The sequence below is a fragment of the Monodelphis domestica genome, chromosome 3 (genome assembly GCF_027887165.1).
Source record: "Monodelphis domestica isolate mMonDom1 chromosome 3, mMonDom1.pri, whole genome shotgun sequence".
NCBI lineage: Eukaryota > Metazoa > Chordata > Mammalia > Didelphimorphia > Didelphidae > Monodelphis > Monodelphis domestica.
The window spans coordinates 165204553-165229932 of NC_077229.1; the positions used below are offsets into that span (position 1 = coordinate 165204553).

General features: G+C 31.1%; 1 protein-coding gene across 38 annotated transcripts in view; it reads right to left on the reverse strand.

Annotated features, from left to right (window-relative positions):
* Positions 1 to 25380, reverse strand: part of RIMS2 (regulating synaptic membrane exocytosis 2) — an 821462-nt gene that overhangs the window by 78784 nt on the left and 717298 nt on the right. For 25 of the 38 annotated variants that reach the window (XM_056823206.1, XM_056823209.1, XM_056823211.1 and 22 more), the window contains one exon: positions 15321 to 15562. The exons of the other annotated variants lie outside the window; for them this stretch is intronic. In XM_056823206.1, the coding sequence (XP_056679184.1) occupies positions 15321 to 15562 (242 nt within the window). The remainder of the gene's footprint in view (positions 1 to 15320; positions 15563 to 25380) is intronic. 38 annotated transcript variants of the gene reach the window in all.

The following is a 25380-nucleotide window of genomic DNA, read 5'->3' on the forward strand; positions in this document are numbered from 1 at the left end:
TCCCTTAAAAGGGAGGCACTGGTAACAAACTGCTAATAGAAGAGTAAAAGTGACAAAGGCGTTATTTCTGAAACAAGCAATTTTTTTATTGGAAGGTTTTGAAGTAGTTTAGAGTAATAAATAGAGAGGGAATATGAGTTCTGCTTATTTACATGTTAATGTCTTATTTACATACTAAATGTTTATGTGGTAAATGTTAGAATGTTCTACATTGTCAAATGATTGCTTTTGGAGAGTTTATATATGTTATTGCCATTTCCTTTTAAGAACTGAACTTATATGTTATAAATTCTGAGAACTCTACATTTCTTAGCCAGCCTTTTAATAAATTTTCAATGGATAATGGCAACTATCTTCTCTAATATGCGGTCTTTCTAGTGTCCAGGTTGCATATTTTTCTTATCCTTAGAACATACATTGGTTTTCATTAAATATACTTTGTCTTAAAAATAACTCAAGTTGTACACATGAAACTCAATAATCTCAAAGCAACTTTAATGAATATGAAAGTTTTCCTGAGTCATATCTTTTCTGTCACTCATAATTAAAATTTCTAAAACTTACAACTATATGGTATTTCATTAGTGTTCTCTGCCCTCCTTTTATTATCTCCATTCACTCCTGGAAGTTTATATTTTAAATTCATGTCCAATAATTTAAAATTAGAACTAGATTAAAATAGACACTTTTACAGAGAAATATTTTCACTGGTGGAGATTAGCTTTTCTGATTGTAATCAAAACATAATTATAACTACCAAATTACTAGATATGATTTTTACATGATTACATAATTATGAATATTTAATAAATATCAAAAGTACAAATATTATAGAAAAACTGATCATGATATTTGTGCCTCATATAAACTATAACAAAAACCACACCATTTTTTTTTAATAAAACTGCAAGCTGGCCTTTTAAAATCTGATTTTGAATATAAAACTTAATCAAATAGTTGTATTTAAGAAATGAATATCTACTTTACTTTATTTTATAGCTACAAATTGATAGACCCTTAACAATAGCTTTCAAGAATCATGTTTATTATTATAAAAACAATAACATAGCAACAAAAGCAAATGAATCAGGATATTATTATAAGAATATAGTCAAATATTTGTTTCGCTAATTTATGTGATGATTTATTTGCTTTAAAACTTCAATGAATTAAAAATTAATTTGGATCACAGAATACCCTTATTACTCCTTTCACCCAATTATTTTATCTCCATAATAATGAATGAAACAAAAGAAGGCATTAGAGAGAAGCTACAATAAAGTCTTTGGAGAACATGTTAATAGTTTCTTCTATTATTATGAATATTTTCCTATAGCAAGCAATTTTAAATTACATAAATTTCATTCATGAAAACCTAAATCTAATTTATCTTGCTTGAAAACAAAACAAAACAAATCATCATCTAGAGGTCCTGGTTCTGACTGAAGAATTATTTTAATTTGCAATTAATAATAGTTCATATTTATATAAAACTTATTGATCCACTAAGCCAGACTACTGAAACTAAATATTTGAATTAGACACATGAGTTTTTTTGAAGAACTATGATTTTAAGTATAATATATCCAATGAAAATCAGTTTAATATATTATAAATATTTCAATATCACTAATTTCAAAATTCAAAAATAAACAGCTTAAAATTATGGTATCAATAGCTTTATCAAGTTACAGCACATATCTGTTCTACCTTTGATTTTTGGAGTAGTACAAAGGATGCAATTTATAAATGGAATATCTGGATTTAATTCTTAGTGATTAATTATGTTACTTATCAGTAAGTTAATTAATCTCTCCCTGACTCAATTTATTCAAAGTTAACTTATCTCATAGTGTTTTTATGAGAACAGAGCTTAAAATGAAAATTATAAAATAATGCACAAATGCAAGTTTTATAATAATGATAGTGAGGTGGATAAGAATGCCCCACAACTCTATTTGAGTTCTTAAACCACCCTTTTCCAACTCTCAAAGGACGTTAATCCCACACTTAACTCCTCTCTCTCTAATATTTTTTATGTTTTTATTCATAGCTTTTGGATCCTTTTGCTTTAATTATACAAAGGATTCCCTTATCTTAAATTTTCACTTCAACCTATTGACTTATTTGGCTACCACTGTTCAGTGGATACGACACTAGGTTTGGAGTCAGAAAGACCTGAATTCCAACTGGGCCTCAGCACTCACCAGCTCTGTGACTCTGGACAAATCCATTAACTTCTGTTTGCTTTAATTCACTGATGAAGTAAATGGTGAACCACTCTAGTATCTTTACTAAGAAAACTCCATAGAGGGTAAAGAAGAGTGGGACATGATTAAATGACTGCTCAAAAGACCAATATGGCTTTCTTGCCTTTGTGACAATAGCTTCCATCAAGAATCATTAGGAACTTGCCTTACTCTGAAAAAGCCATACACTGCTGCCAAACCTCATTTGCCCACATGATCAAGTTTGTGCCTTGATTTTTCTGGTATCCAATTCAGATCCTAAATTCTGATACCTATTTATTTGTACTGTGGAGCTGAACTACTTGTGCCCTCTTGACCACTCTGTTTTTCTAGAAACTGACCCCTGCTTGTTTCGGAAGAGCTACTTTATATCTGTTTCTCTTTGTCTGGTTTAGGTCTTAGGGCATACATACCAACCTCTGTATAGATTCGGAATGATATTATTTGCTTCACTTTTGGCTCTATGGCGAATCTCAGGCCTTTCTTCTCTATTTTAAATGAATTGTCAGTTGTAATCCCTTATTGTACACAAATTGACATCCTTAATTACCATCAATTATTATTTCTCCTTGATCTAGTCAGACCTCTATCTCTTGCCTCCTTTTAGCCTGTCCTGTATTCATATTGCCCATAGAAAGTAACCTCCAGATTCTTCAAATGAACTGTCTGTTGCTGTTTCAGTTCCCCCTGAATTCTTTCCCACCGTAATCCTTTATAATCTGGCTTTTCTTTCAGCAATCTAAAAGAATTCCTTAATTCTTTCTTATCTTTATCCTCTATACTGTATTTTTCAGTAGACCTCAACAATTTTCCTTTGAAAATATTTTTTGTATCTATTCCTTCTTTATTCCTCTGCTACCATTTGAGTTCAAGCTCTAATCACTTCATGTTTAGATGGTTCTAAATAACCTCCATGAATCTGGTTTTCTTTACCTCTAATTCTTCTTCCTTATTGCTACCTGATGAATTTTCCCTTAATTTAATTTTTATTCTGTTGCAAAAAACCCAAACATTGATCTATATTTCCTTTCGAAAATCAATCCTTCTGCATTGTTTTCTAAGAATGTCATAATTAAATTCCATCTCACCCAAGCAACATCATTTCCCACCATTTATAGGATCATCATATTTTAGTATTGAAAGATCTTAAACTGAGCACTGTATAGTTATAAGGACTAAGCCTGACCTTACGGAAAAAAGTGAGAAAATGTATCTCATTCTATTTTGCAGTCAGAGAAAATTTGGGGCATAAAACATGGTATATGTTATCAGCCTTGGATTTACTGAATTTCTTTTCACCTTCTTTTTTATTCTTTGTTACAGGGATGGCTTACTGGGTAAGGTTGAGAATGGAATGTGATATGAAAAGAAAAGATACTGACAAACATTTTTAAAGTTTACGAAGGTTTTTAAAAAGAGAATAGGATAATAATACAATGGTCTAATAAATATAATATAAGCATATGACCTTTAAAAGGTATCATGGTTTTTAAGAACAAAAACTGCTGCTGCTTATACTTGATTAAAGTAATAAATTGTTTTTAAAAATCACTCTATGACTTGAAATAATGCAATAAGGAAAATCTTACAATTATTTATATTTCAAATAGGTCAGAGATTCCTATCAATTTTTGTAACATGGAAACCTTTGGCAGTCTAATAAAAACTATGGGCCCCTCCTCAGAATAATATTTTTGATTGAAAGAAATTTTCAATTTTTCAATTAGAGGTGAGTGAAAAAATATATATGAATATATATCTATATATAGGTATTTCCCCCCATCCAATTTCACAGACCCCTGAAATCCATTCATAAACTCTTTGTGGTTAGATGAACATCTCAACTAGAAAGAACAATGCTCTGATGAATATCAATCAATCATACAGGAATTTATTAAGTGTTTAATATGTATCAGGTACTGCACTAAGCAGTGGGCATACAAAGAAAAAGCAAAAACAGTCCCTGCCCCGAGGAGCTAACATTCTAGTAAGAGAGACTATATACTGACATATATACTTATATTTGTACATATAGGTTTGAGGCAAGTATAGTGATATTGTGACTTTTGAGTTTTCTAGAAGCCTGTGAAAGATGAGAAGAAACAGGTCCAAGGTTATTCCAGGCTAGAGGAAGAGTAGGCTAATGTGCCAACAATATAATGTGTATGGGACTTGTTGACTCATTAGAGTCACAATAGAGACACAAGATCACAACATTTGAAGGAACCTCAGTGATAAAATAGTTTGAATCTTCATTTTACACAAGAGAACAGTGAAGTCCAGAAAAGTGAAGTTCACTTAGGCAAGAATAGCAGAATCCTGATTAAAATGGAGGTGTTTTGATTTGCAGTGTACTACTCTTTTAATTACATCATACTCCCCATAATCAAATTCATTCTGACAAGCATTTGCTATACATGAAACATTGTATTAATTGAAATGAAAACGTTGCATCTTGGAATCAGTACTATGTATTAGTTTCAAGGTAGAAGAGTGGTAAGGGTTAGGCAATGGGGGGGGTTGTCACTTGCCCAGGTTATACTGCTAGGAAGTATCTGAGGCCACATTTGAACCCAGGACCTCCCATCTCTGGGCCTGGCTCTCAATCCAATGAGCCACCCAGCTGCTCCCCAATCCCATTTTCATAGAGTCCACCACCTATTGGAGGAACAGGACACAAATAATAACAAATAATAATTAGGAAGACAGACTTTATTAGATCAAAGCTACTTCAAGGAAAAACCCGATAGATGAATTCACAAAAATGTAAAAGTAGTGAGTTTTTGTTGTTATAAAGTCAATAGTACTCTTCAATTAATCAAGAAATCAATATTTATTAAATGTCTAATACATGCAAGGCACTGTGTAGGTGCTAAGGATTCAAAGACAATTATGAAACAATCCCTTCCCTCAAAGTGCTTATATTCTGTTTGGGGGAGGGTGGTGAGAGATTAACATTTCAACCTTTAAGGTGGCATTTCATGCCCTAGAATTCTGGCTTCTTATTTGTGAGGGATCAAAGCATAGCCAGGCCCAAATTCACCATGCTCCTGCAGCTCTCTAGCCATCTTAATGCCATGTTTCATTCTCATATAACCACAACCCCTCAACTATTTCTAGTTCTACAATAGTAATTAAATCAATAATACCATTCTTAGAAAGGATATGTCAGTTAATTGCTCTATGACTTCACTCAAGATTCTTGTGTCTTCTGAAGACAGCTAGGTTGCAGAATGAATAGAATGCTGGAACTGGCATCTGGAATATCTGAGTTTAAATACAGCTTCAGACAAATCCTAGCTGGGTGACCCTGGGGAAATCACTTAACTTCTATCTGCCTCAGTTTCCTTAGCTATAAAATGGAGATAATAGTAGTAGCTACCTTATAGCATTGTTAGTAATATCAAATGAGATGATTTTATAAAAGCATTTAGCACAATGTCTGGCACATAATAGACTTAATAATAAATGTTTATTCCTTCCTTCCAACACAAAACATAGTTTTTGTTGCCTCCCTCTACCTGAAAGTAAATGCTTTGAGGAAAGGGACTAGATATTGCTTTTTTAGTATTTGTATCCCAGTGCTTAGCATACTTTTGGGCAAGTAGTATTCAAAAATTGTTTTTCTATCCATTCAAGTATATACAAAAATGCACAAGGTAATTTTGGGGAGAGAGGAATTAGTAGCTGAAAGGATCAGGAAAGATTTTATATTGGAGGGGATGCTTGCACTGAAATCTGAAAGAAATCTTGATATGCAAATTAATAAAGGGAGCATATAAGCTACAAAAAGTCATAGAGAGTAACATAATAATGACAGAAGATTCTAATAAGCTTCACTAAGTTTTGGATAGGTCTAAAAGATAAACAAACAGGGGCTGAACAAATTGCTGGAAAAACAAGAATTGATAGACTTATGGCATTTTTAAAAATGGGACAACAAAAGAATATATATATTGCTCAGCACTACATAGATTAATTATAAAAACTGACTGTGAACATAGAAATATAGTAAAGAAATATGAAAAGACAGAGCTAGTTAAAACATCTTTTAAGAACCTTAATGCAATACCAATAGTAATTGGCTTAGGGACAAGACTTATGAATGAAATCCTAAATAATGATCGGGTCAAAGAACCAATCAGAAATATTCAAGAGTTTTGTAAGAGAAATTTAAAATGATGAAACAACAAACCAAAATTTCTGGAATACAGCTCAAGTAGTCCTTTGGGGAAATCACATTGTTATCAAATACATTAACAAAATAGAAAAATGGAAGTTTGATGAACTAAACATTCATTAGAAGAAAACTAGAAACTAAAAAAATAAACAATACTAAAATACACACAAAAGATGGGATAAGTGTTAAAATTAGAAGAGAAATTAAAATAGTGGAAAAAAGAACACTGTAGAAACAATAAATTTAAAAACTGGTTCTTCAAAAAGACTGAAAATTAATAAACCAATAGCTAATCTTATTAAAAAGAAGAGAGCAGAAAATCAATTAAGAAAATAAATGAATAAGTACAGTGAAATCACAGCAAAATCAGAAGAAATAAAAATAATTATTAGAACATAATAAGTTATATGCTAACAAAACTGAGAACATAAAAGAGGAAATAGTTAAAAAATATAAAATATCCAAATTATCAGAAGATGTGATAGAGATTTTATACTACCTAACCCAGTAAGGGAAAAAGATCTAGCTGTAAAGGCAATACTAAGGAAAAAATCCTGTTTTGAGAGTCACATATTTCATAAATTATTTTCCAAAATTAAGGGAAAAAAGCAATGAACATTGATTAAAAAAATTTTAGGCAAAATCCTATCACAAAGATTATAGCAAGTTATCTATAAAATTATTCATTTTGACCAAGTGGAATTTACACCAAAGATGCAAAGATGTGTCAACATTAGAAAAACAATGAACATAATTAATTATATTAAATAAAAAATCCAAACTCTTTGACAAAGTGCAACACTCTATTATGTAAAAAACAACAACAACAACAATAAAAAACACCCCAAAAAGCTCTATAATGTTTAGGCATAGAAGGAACTTTTTTTTAATCATAAAAAGCATCTACCTAAAACCAAAAACCAAAATCATATGCAATGGTGACACACTAGAACTTATCCAATAAATATAGGAGTAAAGCAAGGATAGTGATTTTCCCTTCTATTATTTGATATAGTTCTGGAAATACCACCAATATTAATAAGACAAGAGAAAGAAATTTAAGGAATTAATAACTGTAAAAAAGAAATACAACACTTTGTTGATGATATTCTGGATATTTAGAAAACCCTAGGGAATCAACAAAGACACTAATTAGGAATTAATAACAAGCAAAGTTTCAGGTTACAAAACACATCCTCAAAAACAATAGAATTTCTCTTTAAAAATAGCAAAAGACAAGAAGCAGTGATAAAAAGAGAAATCCTATTCCAATTAACTAAAATCCATAAATATTTGGGGATTAATTTCTTAAAGTATATAAAAGACTTGTATAGATTCAATTACTAAGTGCTCACTAAAGAAATAAAGAAAAAATAGCAGGCATAATATTCAGTGCTAATTCCTAAGTCATGTCAATATAATAAAATGACAATATTACCAAAATTAATTCACAACTTTAACACTATACCAATATTATACAAATATTACCAAGGGTATATTTTATAGAACTTGATAAAATAATAAGAAAGCTCATTTCATAAAAGAAAAGATCTAGAATGAAAAGAAGTAGTGTAATGGAGAAATAGCATTTCCAGACTTCAAAATCCAACAAAGCAGCAATCCTGAAAAATTATCCTATATTGATTAAAAATAATAGATCATGGAAAAAATCAGAAGAAAATAGAATTCTATAACTCAGTGTATAATAAAATTTAAAAATATCTAGGGAAAAATCCTTTTTTGATGGAAACAGGAAAACAGTTTCACAAAAATTAGACTTAGACCAACTCTACATTAAATTTCACAATACATTCTAAATGGATACATATTATTATTAAAGAGCATACTATAAAAAATTAGAAGAGAAGCACATTTCATGTGCCTGTAATACTTTGAGTTAAAAGATTTATTTTTTACCCATAAATAAATGGAAACAATTATAAAAGATTAATGATATAACTTTGATAATTTGAAACTGAAAAGCTTTTGCACAAACCAAATTAATGCAACCAGGATGAGAAAGGAAGTGACTGAAGGGGAAAATTCTTTGAATCAAATTTCTCTTTATATGATAAGCGTTTAGTGTCCAAGATATATACTTAATAGCCATTCCTCAATAGATGAATGGTCAAAAGATATGAACAATTTCCAAAAAAACTTTCAATCATTCATAGCCACATGAAAAAAAATGTTCCCAATCACTAATAATATGAGAAATGGAAAACAAAACAACTGTGAGGTTTTGCCTCATATCCTGAAAAATGGCTTAAGTGACAAAAAAGGCAACGGTCAATTTTGGAGGGGTTATAGAAGAATACATATTCTAGTTTATTGCTGGTGAAGCTGTGAAATGGTATAATCATTCTGGAAAGCAATTTGGAATTCTGCACATAAAATGACTAAAATGTCCATATCTTTGAACCAGATTAACATTAATAGGTTTTTACCCCAAGGAAGCCATTGATAAGAAGAAAGTCCCCATATACTCCAAAGTAGTCATAGTAAAACTTTTTGTAAGAGCTAAGAAGTGGAAGGAAAGTAGACTTACCTCCTGCCCTAGTGCTTAGGCTGCCTCTTTCTGGATTAATATTTCTCAACATATAATTAAATATTGTTTTTGTGATTAATCACTATGTTTAAATTATGTTTGATTTGTAGCAATGAGAATACATAATGCATATCAGGTATTTACATCCCGAATCATAATTGTAGCAAAACTACAGTTTTGAAGTAGCCACCAAGATAATTTTTTGGTTTGGGGTCACCGCAACATGAGGAACTGTATTGCAGGGTCACGGCATTTGAAAGGTTGAGAACCACTGTTCTAGAAGGACAGGGGAAGGGATAATTGGAATAATTATGGTGATAAAAAAGTTAGATACAAAATAAAAAATGTTCCTCTCCATTCTTCATTTTTTTACTTTCATTTTGTAGAAATAAAACATTATAGAGCAATAGTGGAAAGAAAGCAGACAGACATATAATCTTGAATTATCTCAGAGCCCATGAGTGTAAAGATACTACCACTTATGACACATGTCCTTCTTACTCAATTAGAGAGACAGACTGTAAACATGTTTTGAGAGTGAACTATTCATCAAATGAACATTCTGAAGCATATCTGTCTAAAGAGCATTGGGAAATTAATGGAATACTATATATGATTTTTAACTTCTTATACTTGCTAGTTCAAAATTTAAAGATTTTTTTTTGGTTTTAGATCAACCGCTTGTCACAAGAATTATATTTATAGTCTTAGAGAAGTCATTAAGCAATGTTCTATCAAAACTAGTTTGTCACTTGGATTATTCAAAAGAAGGTTGAAATTTTATAGTTTGTGCATTTATTTACTATCTTTCAATCTTTACATCTTTAAAAAATATAGTTTGTCCCAAAAGTCTTAGTATAGTTTTAACTTTTCATACATTGAAACTTCACTAAAAGTTTTGGGACACCATGTATATCCCAGCTACTTGTTACTTTAAGGAAAGGAGAGATTTCCACAGGAAATCTGGTTCATGTCCCATGATTGATTTTTCTTAAGAATTAAGCAAGTTAAGTAAGAAATTTCATGCTTTGGACACAGAATATGATTTTACAAGTCCAGAAAATCATGGAGTTCAATCTATGTTTGTTATGGAAGATAAAAATATTTTCTCTCATGAATAAAATACAAGTTTTAACATGGTGTTTTCAACATTTTGTTGAATTATCAGACTTCCACAAGTAAATAGGTGAGTCAGTATCATTGTAAAATAATTTAAGATTTTAGCCTTTAATAATTTATAAATATTAATAAGTAAAATCACTAAGATTATAGCTCCATTTTGTAAGATGGTGAGAAGAAAGATTATTTAGAAGTATTTATACACATACTCCTTAAACTCTCCAATGTCACAATACATTTAAGGAGAAAAGCCTGCAATTTAAAGAACCTTTCAACCAATGTTAATTGAAATATTAGAATCATGGATATAAAGTTGAAAGTCACCTCAGACGCAATACAGTTCAAATCCCTCATTTTATAGATGGCATGTCTAAGATCACACACGTAGTAAGTGTATGATATAGGATTTGAATATTCAGTCCCTCTGATTCCAGAGTCAGTTCATGCTTGTTCACTATATCACACTTCCTGATTCAAATCCAATATGTTCCAATTCCTTCAAATTTCTTCCTATTTTAATTTACTGTACTATTACCCCCAAAGTTACTTGATTTTTAAAGGATCATTTTTGACTATTTTCTCTCTTTCAAGCCTAATGTATCTGCTTTCTTTTCACCATTCACATAGCTTCTTCTTTAGATAAAAAAGAACACTAACCTGGAGTGTTTTCTCAGTAGCCTCCTAATTGCTCTCTCTGCTTCAAGTTTATAACCTTTGTTATCTATCCTCTATAGACCTACCAAATGGTATTTGCTACAACTTCAAAACCATGAATTCCTTACAAAACACTACCAGAGATTTAAATAATTGATTAAATGTTTACTGCTCATGGTTAAGCTATGTCAATACAATAAATGGCAATATTTTAATTGACATACGTTGTTCTAGCCTAATATTATTTTGTGATATTTTTGATAGAATTAGACAACACAATAAGAAACTTCATTGAGAAGAACATTGGTCAAGAACCATGTTGGCGAACCTATAGTATGCATTCCAGAGGGGGCTGATCCCCTCCCCCTCTCCACATATGCCTGAGGACAATTCTCACTTCACCTGCTCCTCTTCCCAGAAGCCCAATGGGAGCATTTCCTCCTCTCCCCTGTCTGGGGTAAACAGGGAGCTCACATGCATCGTGAGGGCTGCAGTTTGGTCACTCAGTCTCTAAAAGGTTCACCATCAGTGGTCTTGAATCTCAATAACAACAATGAAAAAAAGTATGAATAAAGAAAGCAAAACATTATCAGACTACAAACAACTATATTATAAAGTAATAGTCAACATATTATTTTTCACTAAAAAAAGAAAAGTGTATGTAAATTGGACAGATAACATAAGCGGGATTAGAAATGGTCTAAAGAAGCATTAAGTTTTAATAAGAATAAGTTGAATAAACTTTTTGAAATATAAATCTCTGGGGTAAGGACTGCTTTTTTTTAAAAAAGACTAGTGAGAAAACTAAATTGCAGAAATTATAGTTAGAATAGCATTACCCTTTAAATAATAAACTCAAGATGTTTATGTGACCTTAGTGTAAAAGGTCATTTCCACAATAATTTCTTAAAAGTCAACAAGATGAAGTATCTGTCTGATACACAGCTTTGGCTAGAGGGAGAATCATTAATTAAAATTAAAATGACTGATGTTTCAACTTATGTTATGCAAATTTAGGAAAGATGAGGAAATATAGGAATAGTTAATGTTGGAGAGGTTGTGGAAAGAAAGGTACACTGATGAACTACTGGTAAAATTGTCTAACTATTCTTAGTATCAGTTTGGATTTATGCAAAATGGTGACTAAATTGTCCATACCCTTTGACCTATTGATCTCACTATTAGACATATTCCCTAAGGAAGTAAATGACACAAAAAAAGAGATTCAATACCTACTAAAATATTTGAAATATCACTCTTTGTGGAAGCAAATAACTGAAGTAAAAATGTGATTTATTATTAGAAAATGGCAAAAGAAAGGTCATATGAATGTAGTGGAATATTTATTTGGTAGTAAGAATTGAATTTGGAATATCTGTGTATCTATAAATCTTGTAATGAAAAATTTATTAAGTAGGTAACTCTTAAAAATCCTATTATGCCAAGTAATAGAATCTGGCTTAGAAAAACCTTAAAGACCTTTAAGTACAACACACACCTATACAAGAATTCTATCTACAACATAACATAACTGATAATAATCTAGATTCTCCATAAAGGCTTTTAATAAACAGGATTCTGTTGTTTCCTGAAGCAGTCCATTCCTCTTTCGTATAGTTTAAATATTTGAAAGATTGACTTTGAGTCTAAATCTACATAGAAAGTACACTACATTTGAAGTTAGAGGAACTTTATTTAAATCCCTACTCTTACTGTGACACTGGACAAATCATTTAAAGTAGCCTGATTATATATCTATAAAATGGGCGGATTGAACTAGATGATCTCCAGTATTGATTCCAGTTCTAACTTATCACACATTTATGTCTTTGCCAATTTTATTCATTTCTCTCAGTTTCTGAAATCTAAAGCTGATCAAAACAAATTTAATAACTCTTCCATGGGACAGTTTTTGAAATAACTGAATATGGCTACCAGGTCCTCCATAAACTTTTTCTTCTCTAAGTTAAATGTCTTCAATTTATTCAACCATCAATTTTTAATGAATCCAATCTAATTATACTAATGTATAGCCAATATCATGTCACCATTTCCAGAATAATCTCATGAGAAACTGTTGTCTATTTTCTAAAAATCTAGATTAACTATATCTACATCATTGTCGTGATTATCCAAGTAGATAATCTTATAAAAAAGGCAATGGAGCTAATTTGGCATCATTCATTCTTGCTGAAGCCAAATTTACCTTTTTGGATCACTGCTTCCTTTTCTAGATGTTTACTAAGCATCCATTTAATAATATACAAGAATTTCATTAGCAAAGTCAAATTTATTTTCAATAGTTTAAAGAATTCATTCTCTTTTGTGAAAATATTGATAGTATTTGCCTCTTTCCAGTTCTGTTACACTGCTCATGATCTTTAAAATCTTTTTGTCAGCACTCATACTTGCCATTCTTTGAATTCTCTACTCTGAGGTTCATAGAGCATTGATCTCAGGATTGTAAATTTAGAACTGGAAAAGACTTTAGGCTTAATTTAATCCAATCCATTCAGTTTTAGAGATGAGAAAAGTGATATTCAGAGAAGAGAAATAACTTGCCTAGCATCACAGAGGTTTAAAGAGAAATGTCAGTATCAGAATCCAGGTCCCTAGGCTATAAATTGAGCACTCTTCCTATGGCACCACACTTATAGCCTGGTGATCTGGGCAACATTAAAGGGTGACTGCTAGCAGGAATGATCTCACCAGTGAGAAAAATAAAACAAAATTATGATTCTCACTGTAATGAAAAACAGTTGTCTTCCACTAGGCAAGTATGACATTACCAAGCAGCTTTCCATAGTTCTTCCATTACCTATCATTCATCCATCACAAAATATATTTCTATCATGCATATATCCCTATCCCTTTTATAAAAATAATTGTAGCTGCCTCCTTTTGGCCATAAAAAGTTCAAAAGTGACCCCAGGGCCTATACATATCACAGTGTCATGTCTTGTACCTGGTAATGGTGGCCCTACTACACTGAGTTATCCAGCTGCCATTAAAGGGTAGCTCACAATCAATGAGCTCATCTAGGTCATATAATAGTACCAGATTCATGCTACTAGAGCAATATTTATTACTTGGTTAATTTAATACTATATTATTCTCTGCATTTAAACTTCATTAATAACTGCTTTTATGTATGTGCCAATTTTATAAGTAAGCTCAATAACTTAAATATAAAAATGCTAATTAAGTAGATAATTTTCTCTTGCTACATCAACAATTATATAAATTAATCCTTAGAAGTTAAAGCCTATCCTTATTTTTTATGTATTGTGACCAATATAATTTGTTTGATTATACAACTTTAATATAACTTCAATTCTTATAAATCAAAGTTATGTCTATGTAAGAAACATAAGAAAGAATATAATGCATTTAACATATTTGCAGTAACATTTCTAATATAAAAAGACATAAATGTATATGTATATATATATACAAACATATATGTGTATACATGTTCACAGTTCAATGAGTTATAGACTATTTTTTAAAAAATCAAAACTTCCAGAACTTTATCATTGTTTCATGTAATTTAAACACCAAAGTGTGCAAAAATCAGATTGTCAGAAATCCTTTATACCTTAAGACAATTAATCCTCTGGATGAAGATTATTTCTGTGGTAAGGAATTAGATTTCACATTGTATGAGAGTCCTAGTTTTGAAGAACAAATTAGTATTCATCCAGTTGTCTATGATTTATTTACTCTGAACTGAACACCACATTACTTGCTTTTGCTTGTTTGTTAAGTACAAAATATATTTATTTCACATACTAAGGGTTTACTGTTTAATTATAAACCAACAACCTCATTGAAAAAGGCATTGCTTTCACATACAAATGCTTTAATTGCTAATAGTAGCTTTTCTGAGTAGGAGTATTGTCTGTAATTTATTGTAACAGATGTGATTTGAAACTTGGATGTTGAAGCAACCCAAGATTTAAATATCCTGGCTGTTAAAAAAATAAGAAAGATAAAGAAAAAGCCAGTACATTTTGTTCCTCAGGAATATTTAAATATGAACTGAATAACAGAAATTGTAGTAAGGAAAATTGATATTAATAGCAGATCTTGCTTATAAACTGAAAAGAAAGCCAAATCATCAGTAAGGCAGTTACATCATTCCCTTGGAGTATGAGATTTCATCTTAAAGGTATAAACTCTGAGAATAAAATTGTTTTGGCATGTTCCTACATAAAAAAATGGCATAAATTTATAAAAAAGGTCACTCAAAGAAATGTACTTAAAGAACTCAAAAAAGTAGCTTTTTACATCTGTGTATTTATAGGTACAACACTTCAGGTTGGCTTCTGCCTGAGAAAGGAAGGAATGATTACTTTAAGTTTGTAATACATGGTAACCAGAGTCAATTGTAGCCATACTTTATTTATAAAACAGGTTCTTTCTTCTCTAAAAAATAAAATGATTACAATTTTACCTTTACCCAAACACATTGTTTTATAGACAACATCATTATTGTAATAAAATGATTCAGGACAACAATTTACATTTGTGAATAACTCAAGTATGAATGTGGAAAAAAAATTCCTACCAGTTTGGCTGAGCTGGGATGTACTGCGGCTTTTTCGTGAGAGACCCACAATAGCTACCATTTTTGCCCCAATGCTGGAGCGCCGCTTTTTGCCACCGGTGCCCATGGTGCCCACTGCAGTATCAGATTGGCTGCCATCATTCTTCTCTATTGTGCACATGTCCCCACTGATGCTGGTGCTTTTAGTCATATTCTTTCCTGAGATGCCCATCTGTCTGCTTTGCATTTTGGATGTAAAGACACTGTCAGTCGATGGATGGATAAATAGTGCAGACAGAGCAAAAAGGGAAAGACAGAAAAGGACAGGTTTCAGATGAAAAATTTGGAGTCTATTGCAGTGGTACAATTTACATAGAACTTTTTCTTAGATGTGATGACAATTTTCAAATAATATGATAATAAATGTGCTTTACAATTCAGGATCAACTTAAATGCAGCTTTGCAAAAATAAGCACATATATGTTGCAAAAATTTTGCCTGTGGACTAATTTTTGATACTAAAGCAATGATTAAACTTCAATAAGAAAAATATTTTGGGGGAAATCTATAAAGGTATTCCCTTGAATATAATGAATTTTCTACAGAAACAGGCACACTATAGAGTAATTATCAAAGTAGGGAAGTCACTCTCCAAATATAATCTTTCCTGCCTGGTCTCAATTACATTTATAACATATTTGGAAGGAGTTTTGATAGTTATAAATAACCAGAAGATACATTTTAAGAGGACATTTTATCAGACTATGAAGCATTTGATGTAGTAGATGATAGCAATCAAAATTTACCATAAACATTGAGAAGTTTGTAAATTTTAACAAGATTTGAAATTCACATTGGTTTTTAACTGAATTGTAAGCACAATCAATTTCAGATAAACAGATTTCACATTTCTGAAAACTTTTCAAATCACGTAGAAACATTTTGCCAATAAAGATTTCCTTCACACGTATTTTTAAAAATTAGGGCTAATTTCTTTAACTCATATAGTAAGGTTTTGCTGAATGAGAATGTTAGAAGATGATCATGAAGCCTATTGGTGCAACAAATCCTTGAAGAACTGTTAAAAGGGTAGCTACTACTGAGCATCATAGTCGTTTCTTTCAGAAATTAGCTCCAGGTTCAAATTACACAGAAATAGTCAACTCTGAAGCTCAGAGATAACCCTGGATTTCCACACTATATCAGCAGATTAATTATGGAGGAAGGAGGGAATTTCAACAAAACTTTAAATTGAGATGGCTTGTCAATGATTTCAGAGGCCACCACATACATTAAGATACATACACATACATTAAGAGAATGTTAAGAAAGTAGCCATGATGAGTATAATGTCAGAGTCCATTATAAATGGGATAAGTAAAGGTTCCTAAAAGTTAACAGGCCTTTGTATAAAAAGTTAATTTTTTATATATCCCCTCTGTGTAGAATCATTATATCACTAAGTTTTTCCAAAGACTTCAGTACTTTCATGCCAAATATTCTTCCTTTCAACAACTGTGAGCTTAGAAATATTCAAGACTGAATAAGATTAACAAAATAATTTTCATGACATGAATCAACAGTTCTAATCAAATATAAACACCTATCCTAATAATAGTTATATATGTATAGCTAGCTATGTATATATATACATTTAAGACTGTTGATGTCATGAAAATCACTTTGTTAATCTTAGTAAAAAATCACCACAAGAAAAACAAATACAAAACCACATATATTCAAAGATTATTATATGTATATAAATCTTTCTTGTGGTCTAACAAATATTAAAAAAGTAATTTTATGATATGAATCCATATGTTACATTATATATGAAATTAAATATGAATATATTATATGTATACATTTATATAAATGTAATTAGGACTGTGGATTGATATCATGAAAATCTCTTTACTAATATTTGTTAAACCACTACAAAAACTAACATATATGCATAAATGAATCTTTATACATATATATGGATTTGTGCGTATCTATAGTGATTTTCTTTTTAAAATGTTTTTCATTATAGCATCAATACAGTAATTTGAAAAGATTTGAAACTGGTGCTATGTTTTCTACCAGCAGAAAGGAAAAACTCATTAAGGAGTGATTTTGAACAATGCCATGAATAGAGTTGTTTACAAGCCTAATAAATATGTTTGTCTAGGGCATCTTGTTGAGGACAATGATGATGCAGTGTAATGATACCATGTCTATATTGCTTCAATTAATTCCACTCTTTCTCTGTTTGGGGGTTGAGTTAAAGGAACTCTTTGAACTATATCTGACCCAAGAAATATAATTTGAATCTTCTTAGCTATGAATTACAAATGCCAATCATGTCTACTAACATGCCTTTAAAATAATATTTCTGAGATGAAGGCAAAGACATTTATGTATAGATCTTGTTTTAATCTCTAGAAATGTTTGACTACACCACCACACACAAAAACTATTGTTAATACTAATCATATTTTAGTTACATATCAAAAGTAACTTGGGAATATTGATGTTCAGTAATATTACTAATTTCTTCTTCATGAAACTTGTAGTTTCTAACTCTAAAACTAGGGAGGTTACAAAAGTATTTGAAGTAGCAAAAAGAAAGTTCCCTGGAATAGAACTCTCTATGGATATGGAAAAAGATTTAGTTTGGTTTGGTCATAAACAAAGGTTTTAGAGTGCTCTCTACACACCCTGAAGTAGCATAATATGACCACAAAGTCAGAATAATGAAAGTCAAAAATAAAAACTGGAAAAACATCTTATGTATTTCGATTCTTCTCTGTCCTCTACTAGGAAATGTCTTTACTTATGTGGATTTTTATCCCTTTATCATATCTTTTCTAAGTCTGGCTGAATCAAACTAAACCAGTGTTAGAACAGACAGTTCTAGAAATCAAAATTCAGATATTATTTTATTGACATTTGAGCATTTTTTCAAGTGATTTAAACATGTCATATGCTATACACTAGTATTCTAAACATAAATTGGCCATGCCAATAACAGTGATAACAGTAACCAAACTTTCTAAAATAGAGAGGAAATATTTTATCTGTCAATCCAACCAGGGTTAAAATAAAGTTAAGCAAAGAAAGAACAAGAGAAAAAAAAAACAAGTGAATTTAATAATTCTAGTTTTTAAACCTGTTTCAATGTTCTCATATAATTTCACTTGCTGAAATAATTTGAATTTTGCTAAAATTGCAATTTCATACTTTTAGACTACAGCCTTCTTGAGAGTGGGGATTGTTTCATGATTTGTAATTTATATTGTATTTTTCTCTTTGTTTTTTATTTAAATTGTATCTATATAACTTATATTGTATATATCATATGTATAGTATTGATTTTGTGTTTCAAGAGCTTTTTGTGTTACTTGGTACATAGCAGTTACTTAATAAAATCTTGTCATTTATTGATACTATATATCCTATATAGGCTACATTTTATCTCCTTAATGAAAATTTCATTCTTCAAATGGCAGAGGAAATGATGACAAGAACTGCTATCCTGGGTCTGATGTTGATCACTATGACGCAACAGAAATAAAAGGAATTTTGGAATAAAGTGAAGAAGCCATTAAATTTTGAGAGAGAAAAAGCAAAGAATTAAGGGAATAGTCAATAAAGCATAGTAGTCCTTGGGAGACTATACTTCAAAGAGTTCTTAGGAAAAATAGGTAAGATCTTAACAACTACATTTCCATAAGAGAAATCAAGAGGAATGGTGCTCTCCAAAAAGACCAATGTCTATATACAGATAAATGCATTGGCCATCTTAGACTTTTAAAAGACATATACAAAAATAAAAATGTAAAGGCACAGAAGGAAAGGTGAATATAAAAGAATGGCACAATCATGTGATAATCATAATGAAAGGTCTGACATTTAACCCTAAATTCTGGTATATTATCTCACTTGAGCCTCTTAGTAGCCTTGTGCAGTAATTTCTCTAGCTTTTATTATAATAGTTTAAAGAATGAAAACGAGGCTCACATAGTTTAAATGATTTGCCCATGGTCATAGAGGTAGTAAGCATCTGAAATAGGATTTGCCATCACAATTTTTGGAATTTAAGTCCTATACTTTGTTTTTTTAAACTTGTATATCTTTTTAGCTTTAATTCAATTTTATTTAAATTCAGCTCCAAATTCTATTCCATTTCCCTCTCTCTTCCCTACCCATTAAGAAAGGAAGAAAAATAAAAACCATTACAAATATGTAAAGACAAATTTTTGCATTAGCCATGTTCCCAGAAAGCAAAAAAGAAAAATAAATAAAATAAAAGGTTATTGAATCTGTACTCTGAGTCCATTAATTCTGTCTAGTACTCTTTCCACTATGACATATAAGAAAAATGTCCTGACTCCTGTAAGAGAGGGGCTAAATGAATGATAATATAATATAATATCAATTAAATAGTCTTTTTAAGGCTACAGTGGGGAACAGTATAAATATTTAGGAAAGTGATCATTAAATCAGATTAAGTGTATCAGGAAACCAATTATCTCTCTGTTTAATAGAGCTAAAGACTATGAACAGGTAATTCTCAAGCAAAGAAATTCAAGCTATTAGTAGACATGAAAAAGTGCTCCAAATCACTAGCTATTAGAGAAATGAAAAATTAAAATAACTCTGATGCAATGCTTAATGCCTTTCAAATTGGCAATATTTACATAAGAAGAAAATTACAAATGTTAGAGAGGCTACTCAGTAACAGGTTCACTGGTGCATTATTATTGGAGTTGTGAACATTTTTAGGCATTTGTGAAAAAAAAATTTTTACTCGGTCCCAAAAGATACTCAAATATAAGTAACTTCTGACTTGATGACACTATTACCAGTAGGCCTAAAAGAAGAATAAATAACTCATGCCTACAAACATATTTCTAGTAGCCCTTTTTGTGGTGGCAAACAATTAGAAACTAAAGGGATGATGGTGCCAAGCAATTGAGGAAATGGGTTGATAAATTATAGTATAACAATGAAATGAAATATTTTTGTGCTATATGGAATTAAAAAAGGATAGTTTTAGAAAAAACTAGGAAGCAGCATATGAATTGATCCAGAAGAAAGTGAACCTGAAGAACAAAATATTCAATAACAAAAACACTAAAAATAATTAACTTTAAAAGATTTAAGAATTTTGATCAAAAATGATGAACCATAATTTCAGAATACTGATGATAAAGAATATTATCTACTTCTTGAAAGGGAAGTGAAGATTCAATGTGTAGAATGAAACATTTCTGAACATGGCCAATGTAGAGATTTATTACCTTGATTATGCATATTTGTTAAAAGGGTTTTTATATTTATTTGTTTTGTGGGGAACTTTCTGGGTCATGGGTCCTTTTGTAAGTCTAATGAAGTATATGGACCAACTCTTATAATATTTTTAAATATATAAAATACATAAACTTACAATAAACTAATTATACTGAAATATAGTTATCAAATTAGCAAGAAAAAAGAAATTAATGGACCCCAGATTAAGAACTTCTGATATAGATATTGGAAGATTCAGAGAGGTATATTTCAACTTATGTTACTGAAAAAAACTTATATTAATTGATAGATCTATAGGAAGGAGAGTTTGTTGCCTTTGGAGATAGGAAATTCCTTATCACATGAGAGATTTGTGAGGGTGTCTGTAAGGGATTTTGTGGATTTCTGCCTGGTTATGAGTTGGAGTAAATAACTGAAATCCCTTCTTACTCTGAGACTGATACATCTTTGAAATTCATTGAGGAGTGAGGAAGTTGGAGAATGAGGAGGAAGTTGTAAAAAAATGCTTTAAGATTTTAATTTATAAAGCTAGTAAATTAGTGATGTGTTTAACATAAACAAAAAAGTCAAAAGGAAAAGCATGTTTTGTTGAAAACATAGTAATGTTGGTTTGGGACATTTTGAGTTGGAAATGTCAGGGAGATATCTTCGTGTAGATATTTAGTAAAGATGGCAGACTGGAAGTTGAAGAAAGGTTAAAGATACAGATTGGGAAGTCATTTGAGGACTTATGTTTTTATTTTTTCCCTGGTGCCTGGCATACTGTATGTGTGTAATAATTTCTTATTGAATGAAATAATTCCCATTAATTCTATAGTCAAGCTAAAAAGGAAAAGATTGTCAAGAATAAAGAAAAGAATGTCGAGAATAAAGAAAGATAAAAATGCTTATTTCATTAGGCTAAAGATATAGGGTGAATTTCTAGCTACAAGACATAAGGAACTGACTGGATGTAGCACATAGATACTAAAATAAGCTTAGACAGTTGATTGACAATTGTCTTATATTTTTACATAATGTTTTATTCATGATTATATTTTTTGGTTTCAGGATGGCACCCTGAGAATTTGTCATGTTATTTTTTTAGAGACTAAAAAGTATAATTTCCTGACATAGACCATCAAGTTAATGGATTCTAATCAGAGTAAATGAAAAGTTTCCTTCCAAAAAGAAAATAAAAACTAGTAAGAAATTTAATAAAATAAGTTGAATACGAATTGAAATGTTTAGCAGATTTTAAAATATATGATTTTAAAAGTCATAAAATATTATCAGTTCAATTTCATGAAACTAGCATTAGTTAAAAAACATGAATTCTTCAATTAAATGGAGAATATTGTGCAATTTCTTAATCTTAAAATTATGAAGTTTTCAGAATTGTTTCAACTTTTCCAAAATGAACGTTTTCAAAGTACGTTATTCCAAATCATCTGAAAAATTTTAGTGAAACTAAATTATCTATATTCTTTGTTGACTAAAAGAAGTGAGATATACTGCTTCATATTTTGTGTTTGTCACAGATACAATTTTTTTTGTTTATTTCAAAATAAATTAAGTAAACTCTTTGAAAAAGTTAATTTCTATTATTTTCTATTCTGTTCTATAGTTTTGAGATCTGCCATGGATTGAATTGTGGTTAGCTGCTATTTTGAAACAAAAAAGAAGCCCACTTTCAGTATGTGTATAATATGTGTGTGTGTGAATATGTGTGTATATTTTCTCCAAAACTAAATGAAATGAGTCAAGTAGGAAGAGGTTAGAAAGATATAAATTTATACAGAATGAGGACTAGAGTTTAAAAATCCACAAAGTTGACTATATAAAAAGGTCTCAAATGAAAAATTTTGGACTTAGATATCATTTTAGAGCAAAAGTTTTGATTTTCATTTTTGTAACCTACTTCAATATTAGGTACTTAGTATTTCTTGAATTGAATAAGGTAACACTAAACATAAGCAAATCATTTTTACACAAACACATGTGCACACACACACACACACACACACACACACAACCCACATCTACTATATGCATTTTGGTGCTTCTTTAGGAGAAAAGACAGCAGATCTTACCATTACATTCCTTATCTCTACCAATTAACCTGTTAATGATAAGCTTTTATACTTCTCCTCACCATACCCTCCATCATGGAAAGATATATACAAAGGGAGTTGGATCCAGTGGTTTGGATCCCAGATAACTTTGGCAACCAAATAGATTTCTTGTCCACTCTTCTCCACTTCCTTATCAGTAATGATGAATAGGACAACTGTTTGATCCTAGGTGGTGGAGTGGAGAGAAGGATCAATACAAGTATAGAAATGAGAGCCAAATAAGTTCTACTGCCAAATCTGTCTTTACCTCTTTCTAGTAGCAGGGTCCCTAGGTAGATGACAATAGTGAGTGGGAATGGATAAATCACATGAGGCTGTTTTGAGGGTGGAGGTGATATGGAAATGTTTTTGGCAGTTGAAAAGCAGTAATCAGAGAGCAAATGAAGATTTAGTGAAAAAGTAGAGATAATACAGAAGACAATCTATTGGAGAAGGTGGAATGGCCTAGGGCAGCATTGTTGAAGTATTGGCAAGCATGCAGAGCTGGCACTCAGGCCATGCATTCTGTTCCCCTTCTTCCCAGTGCCCGAAGACATTTTTTTGCAAGTCCTGTCCCTCTGTCCAACCCCCCAAAGTGAGCACTTCCTCCCTCTGATGGGGGATGGGGGAGGGGAGGGCTCACAGGCAGCTTAGAATTGCAGTCTAAGTACATGAAATTGAAAACCTTTGCCAATGATGGACTAGAATCACATATGCATATTAAAGGATTTGCCTTATAAAGGAAAAGTTCCACCACTTTGTGTGAAACATGGGTGGAAGTAATAGTAGCAGAAACAACTGGAGTAAAATGAAAATGTGGACCAGAGAAGAGAGAACTTTCTCTGAATGGCCTCATTTTTTTTTTCAATGAAAGGTGAGATGTCTCAGTATATTATATGAAATCAGCTACCACTATTACTCTTACTCCTGCAGCAACTCCTATTGTTGCAGCTGCTGCTGCTGTCACTACTACTACTACTACTACTACTATTATTACTACTACTACTTCATAAAGTTTTGAATATTTTTCCCTCAAGTTCTATACAATGATTTGCTTATTTTTTAAATTTATAACACCAACAACTTAATTTTTCTTTAAAAATCTTACCTTTAAAAGAATAATTCATAATTTAAAATTTTATGAAAATAAAAATTATTTACTTAGAAATATGAAATACCTCAAAATAAGAATAATAGTCTTTTTGTATTTGTCACAACCTTTCAATAACCTTCTACTAAAAAATCTCATGTGTGGAAGTGACCAGAGGTTCTGGGAGACTATGCCAGCTCTAGTAGGTTCTACCAACATAGAATTCTATATACTGGTATGAAAATATAAGGAGGATCACGCCAATAAAATCTGAATGCATCATCACCATATGTTAGATGATCAGAATATTTTTGGCAATGAGAACTCCTGAAACCATGTATTAAAGTACAGAATGAGTACCCACATGTAAAATGAAATTATAATTTTTCTGAAATATTGGTTTAGCAGGTACATGTATTAATTCTCAAAGTAAAATATTGCTTTTTCTCTCAGCCATGAGAAATATTTCTGATGGTCAGATAAAAATGTCATGCAAATGCTAACATATTTATATTTTGCAAATTCAAATGAACAATTTTACAGTGCCTACAGCACTTTTATTTAATGATCTCAGCAGCTCCCAGAGTATTGATAATCTTTGCCCAAAATGACTAATCAATCTATACATCCCTAATCTCTTCCTTAATCCCACTCATCCATGTTCAGCTACTTATTAAGATACTTCAAATTGTACTACATGGTAGCTGTTGAAGTACAGAGACAAAAATGAAACAGTGCTTGTCCACAGTGAGTTTACATTCTATTCGGGGAATACTACATAGTATCCCCAAATTGGCAAATAAGTAAATACAAAATATATACCAACTTATACATATTAAGTTCAAGAGGAAGAGAGAAGTAATAATTGTAGAATCAAGAACGACCTGATAGAGACCAGGCATCTGAATTATGCTTTGAAGGAAGCTAGGAAATCTATGAAATGAACATGAGGAGAGAGTGAATTATAGATATGGAAGGTCATTTATACTGAGGTACAAAGGTAAAAATACATGATTCCTGTATAGAACATTGCTAGTGGAATAGTTTGAATAGAACCATGTATGGGAAAGGTAATGTTAAGAATAAGACTAGAAATTCACAGAATTACCTTTTATGTTGAAACCATATTAAGGAGGCCTTTAAATAACAGCCAAAGGGGCTTGCCTTTTATTCCAGAGGCAATAGCAAATGACCAAAGAATATTTTTTAGTAGAGGTGATCAGATCTGGGTTTTGCAATTTTGCTATTGTATGAAGAACTGATTAGAAAGGGGAAAGACAAAACAAGACTAATCATAAAGCTAGAAAATTAATTCAAGTCAAATGAGATGAGGGCTTGATTTAGCATGGATATAGTATGCATGAAGAGAAGGGATTGATTGGAACAAATATTATGGTTGTAATAGACTTGCCAAAGGCAAGTGGATTGAGTGCCAGGACTGAGTTCCTATCAGGCCTCAGACAATTACTGACTGTGCAATCTTGGGCAAGTCACTTAATCCTGTTTGCCTTAGTTTTCTCATTGGCAAAATGAGTTGGAGAAGGAAATGGCAAACCACTTTGTGATCTTTGCTAAGAAAACCCCAAACATCTGAAAAGTA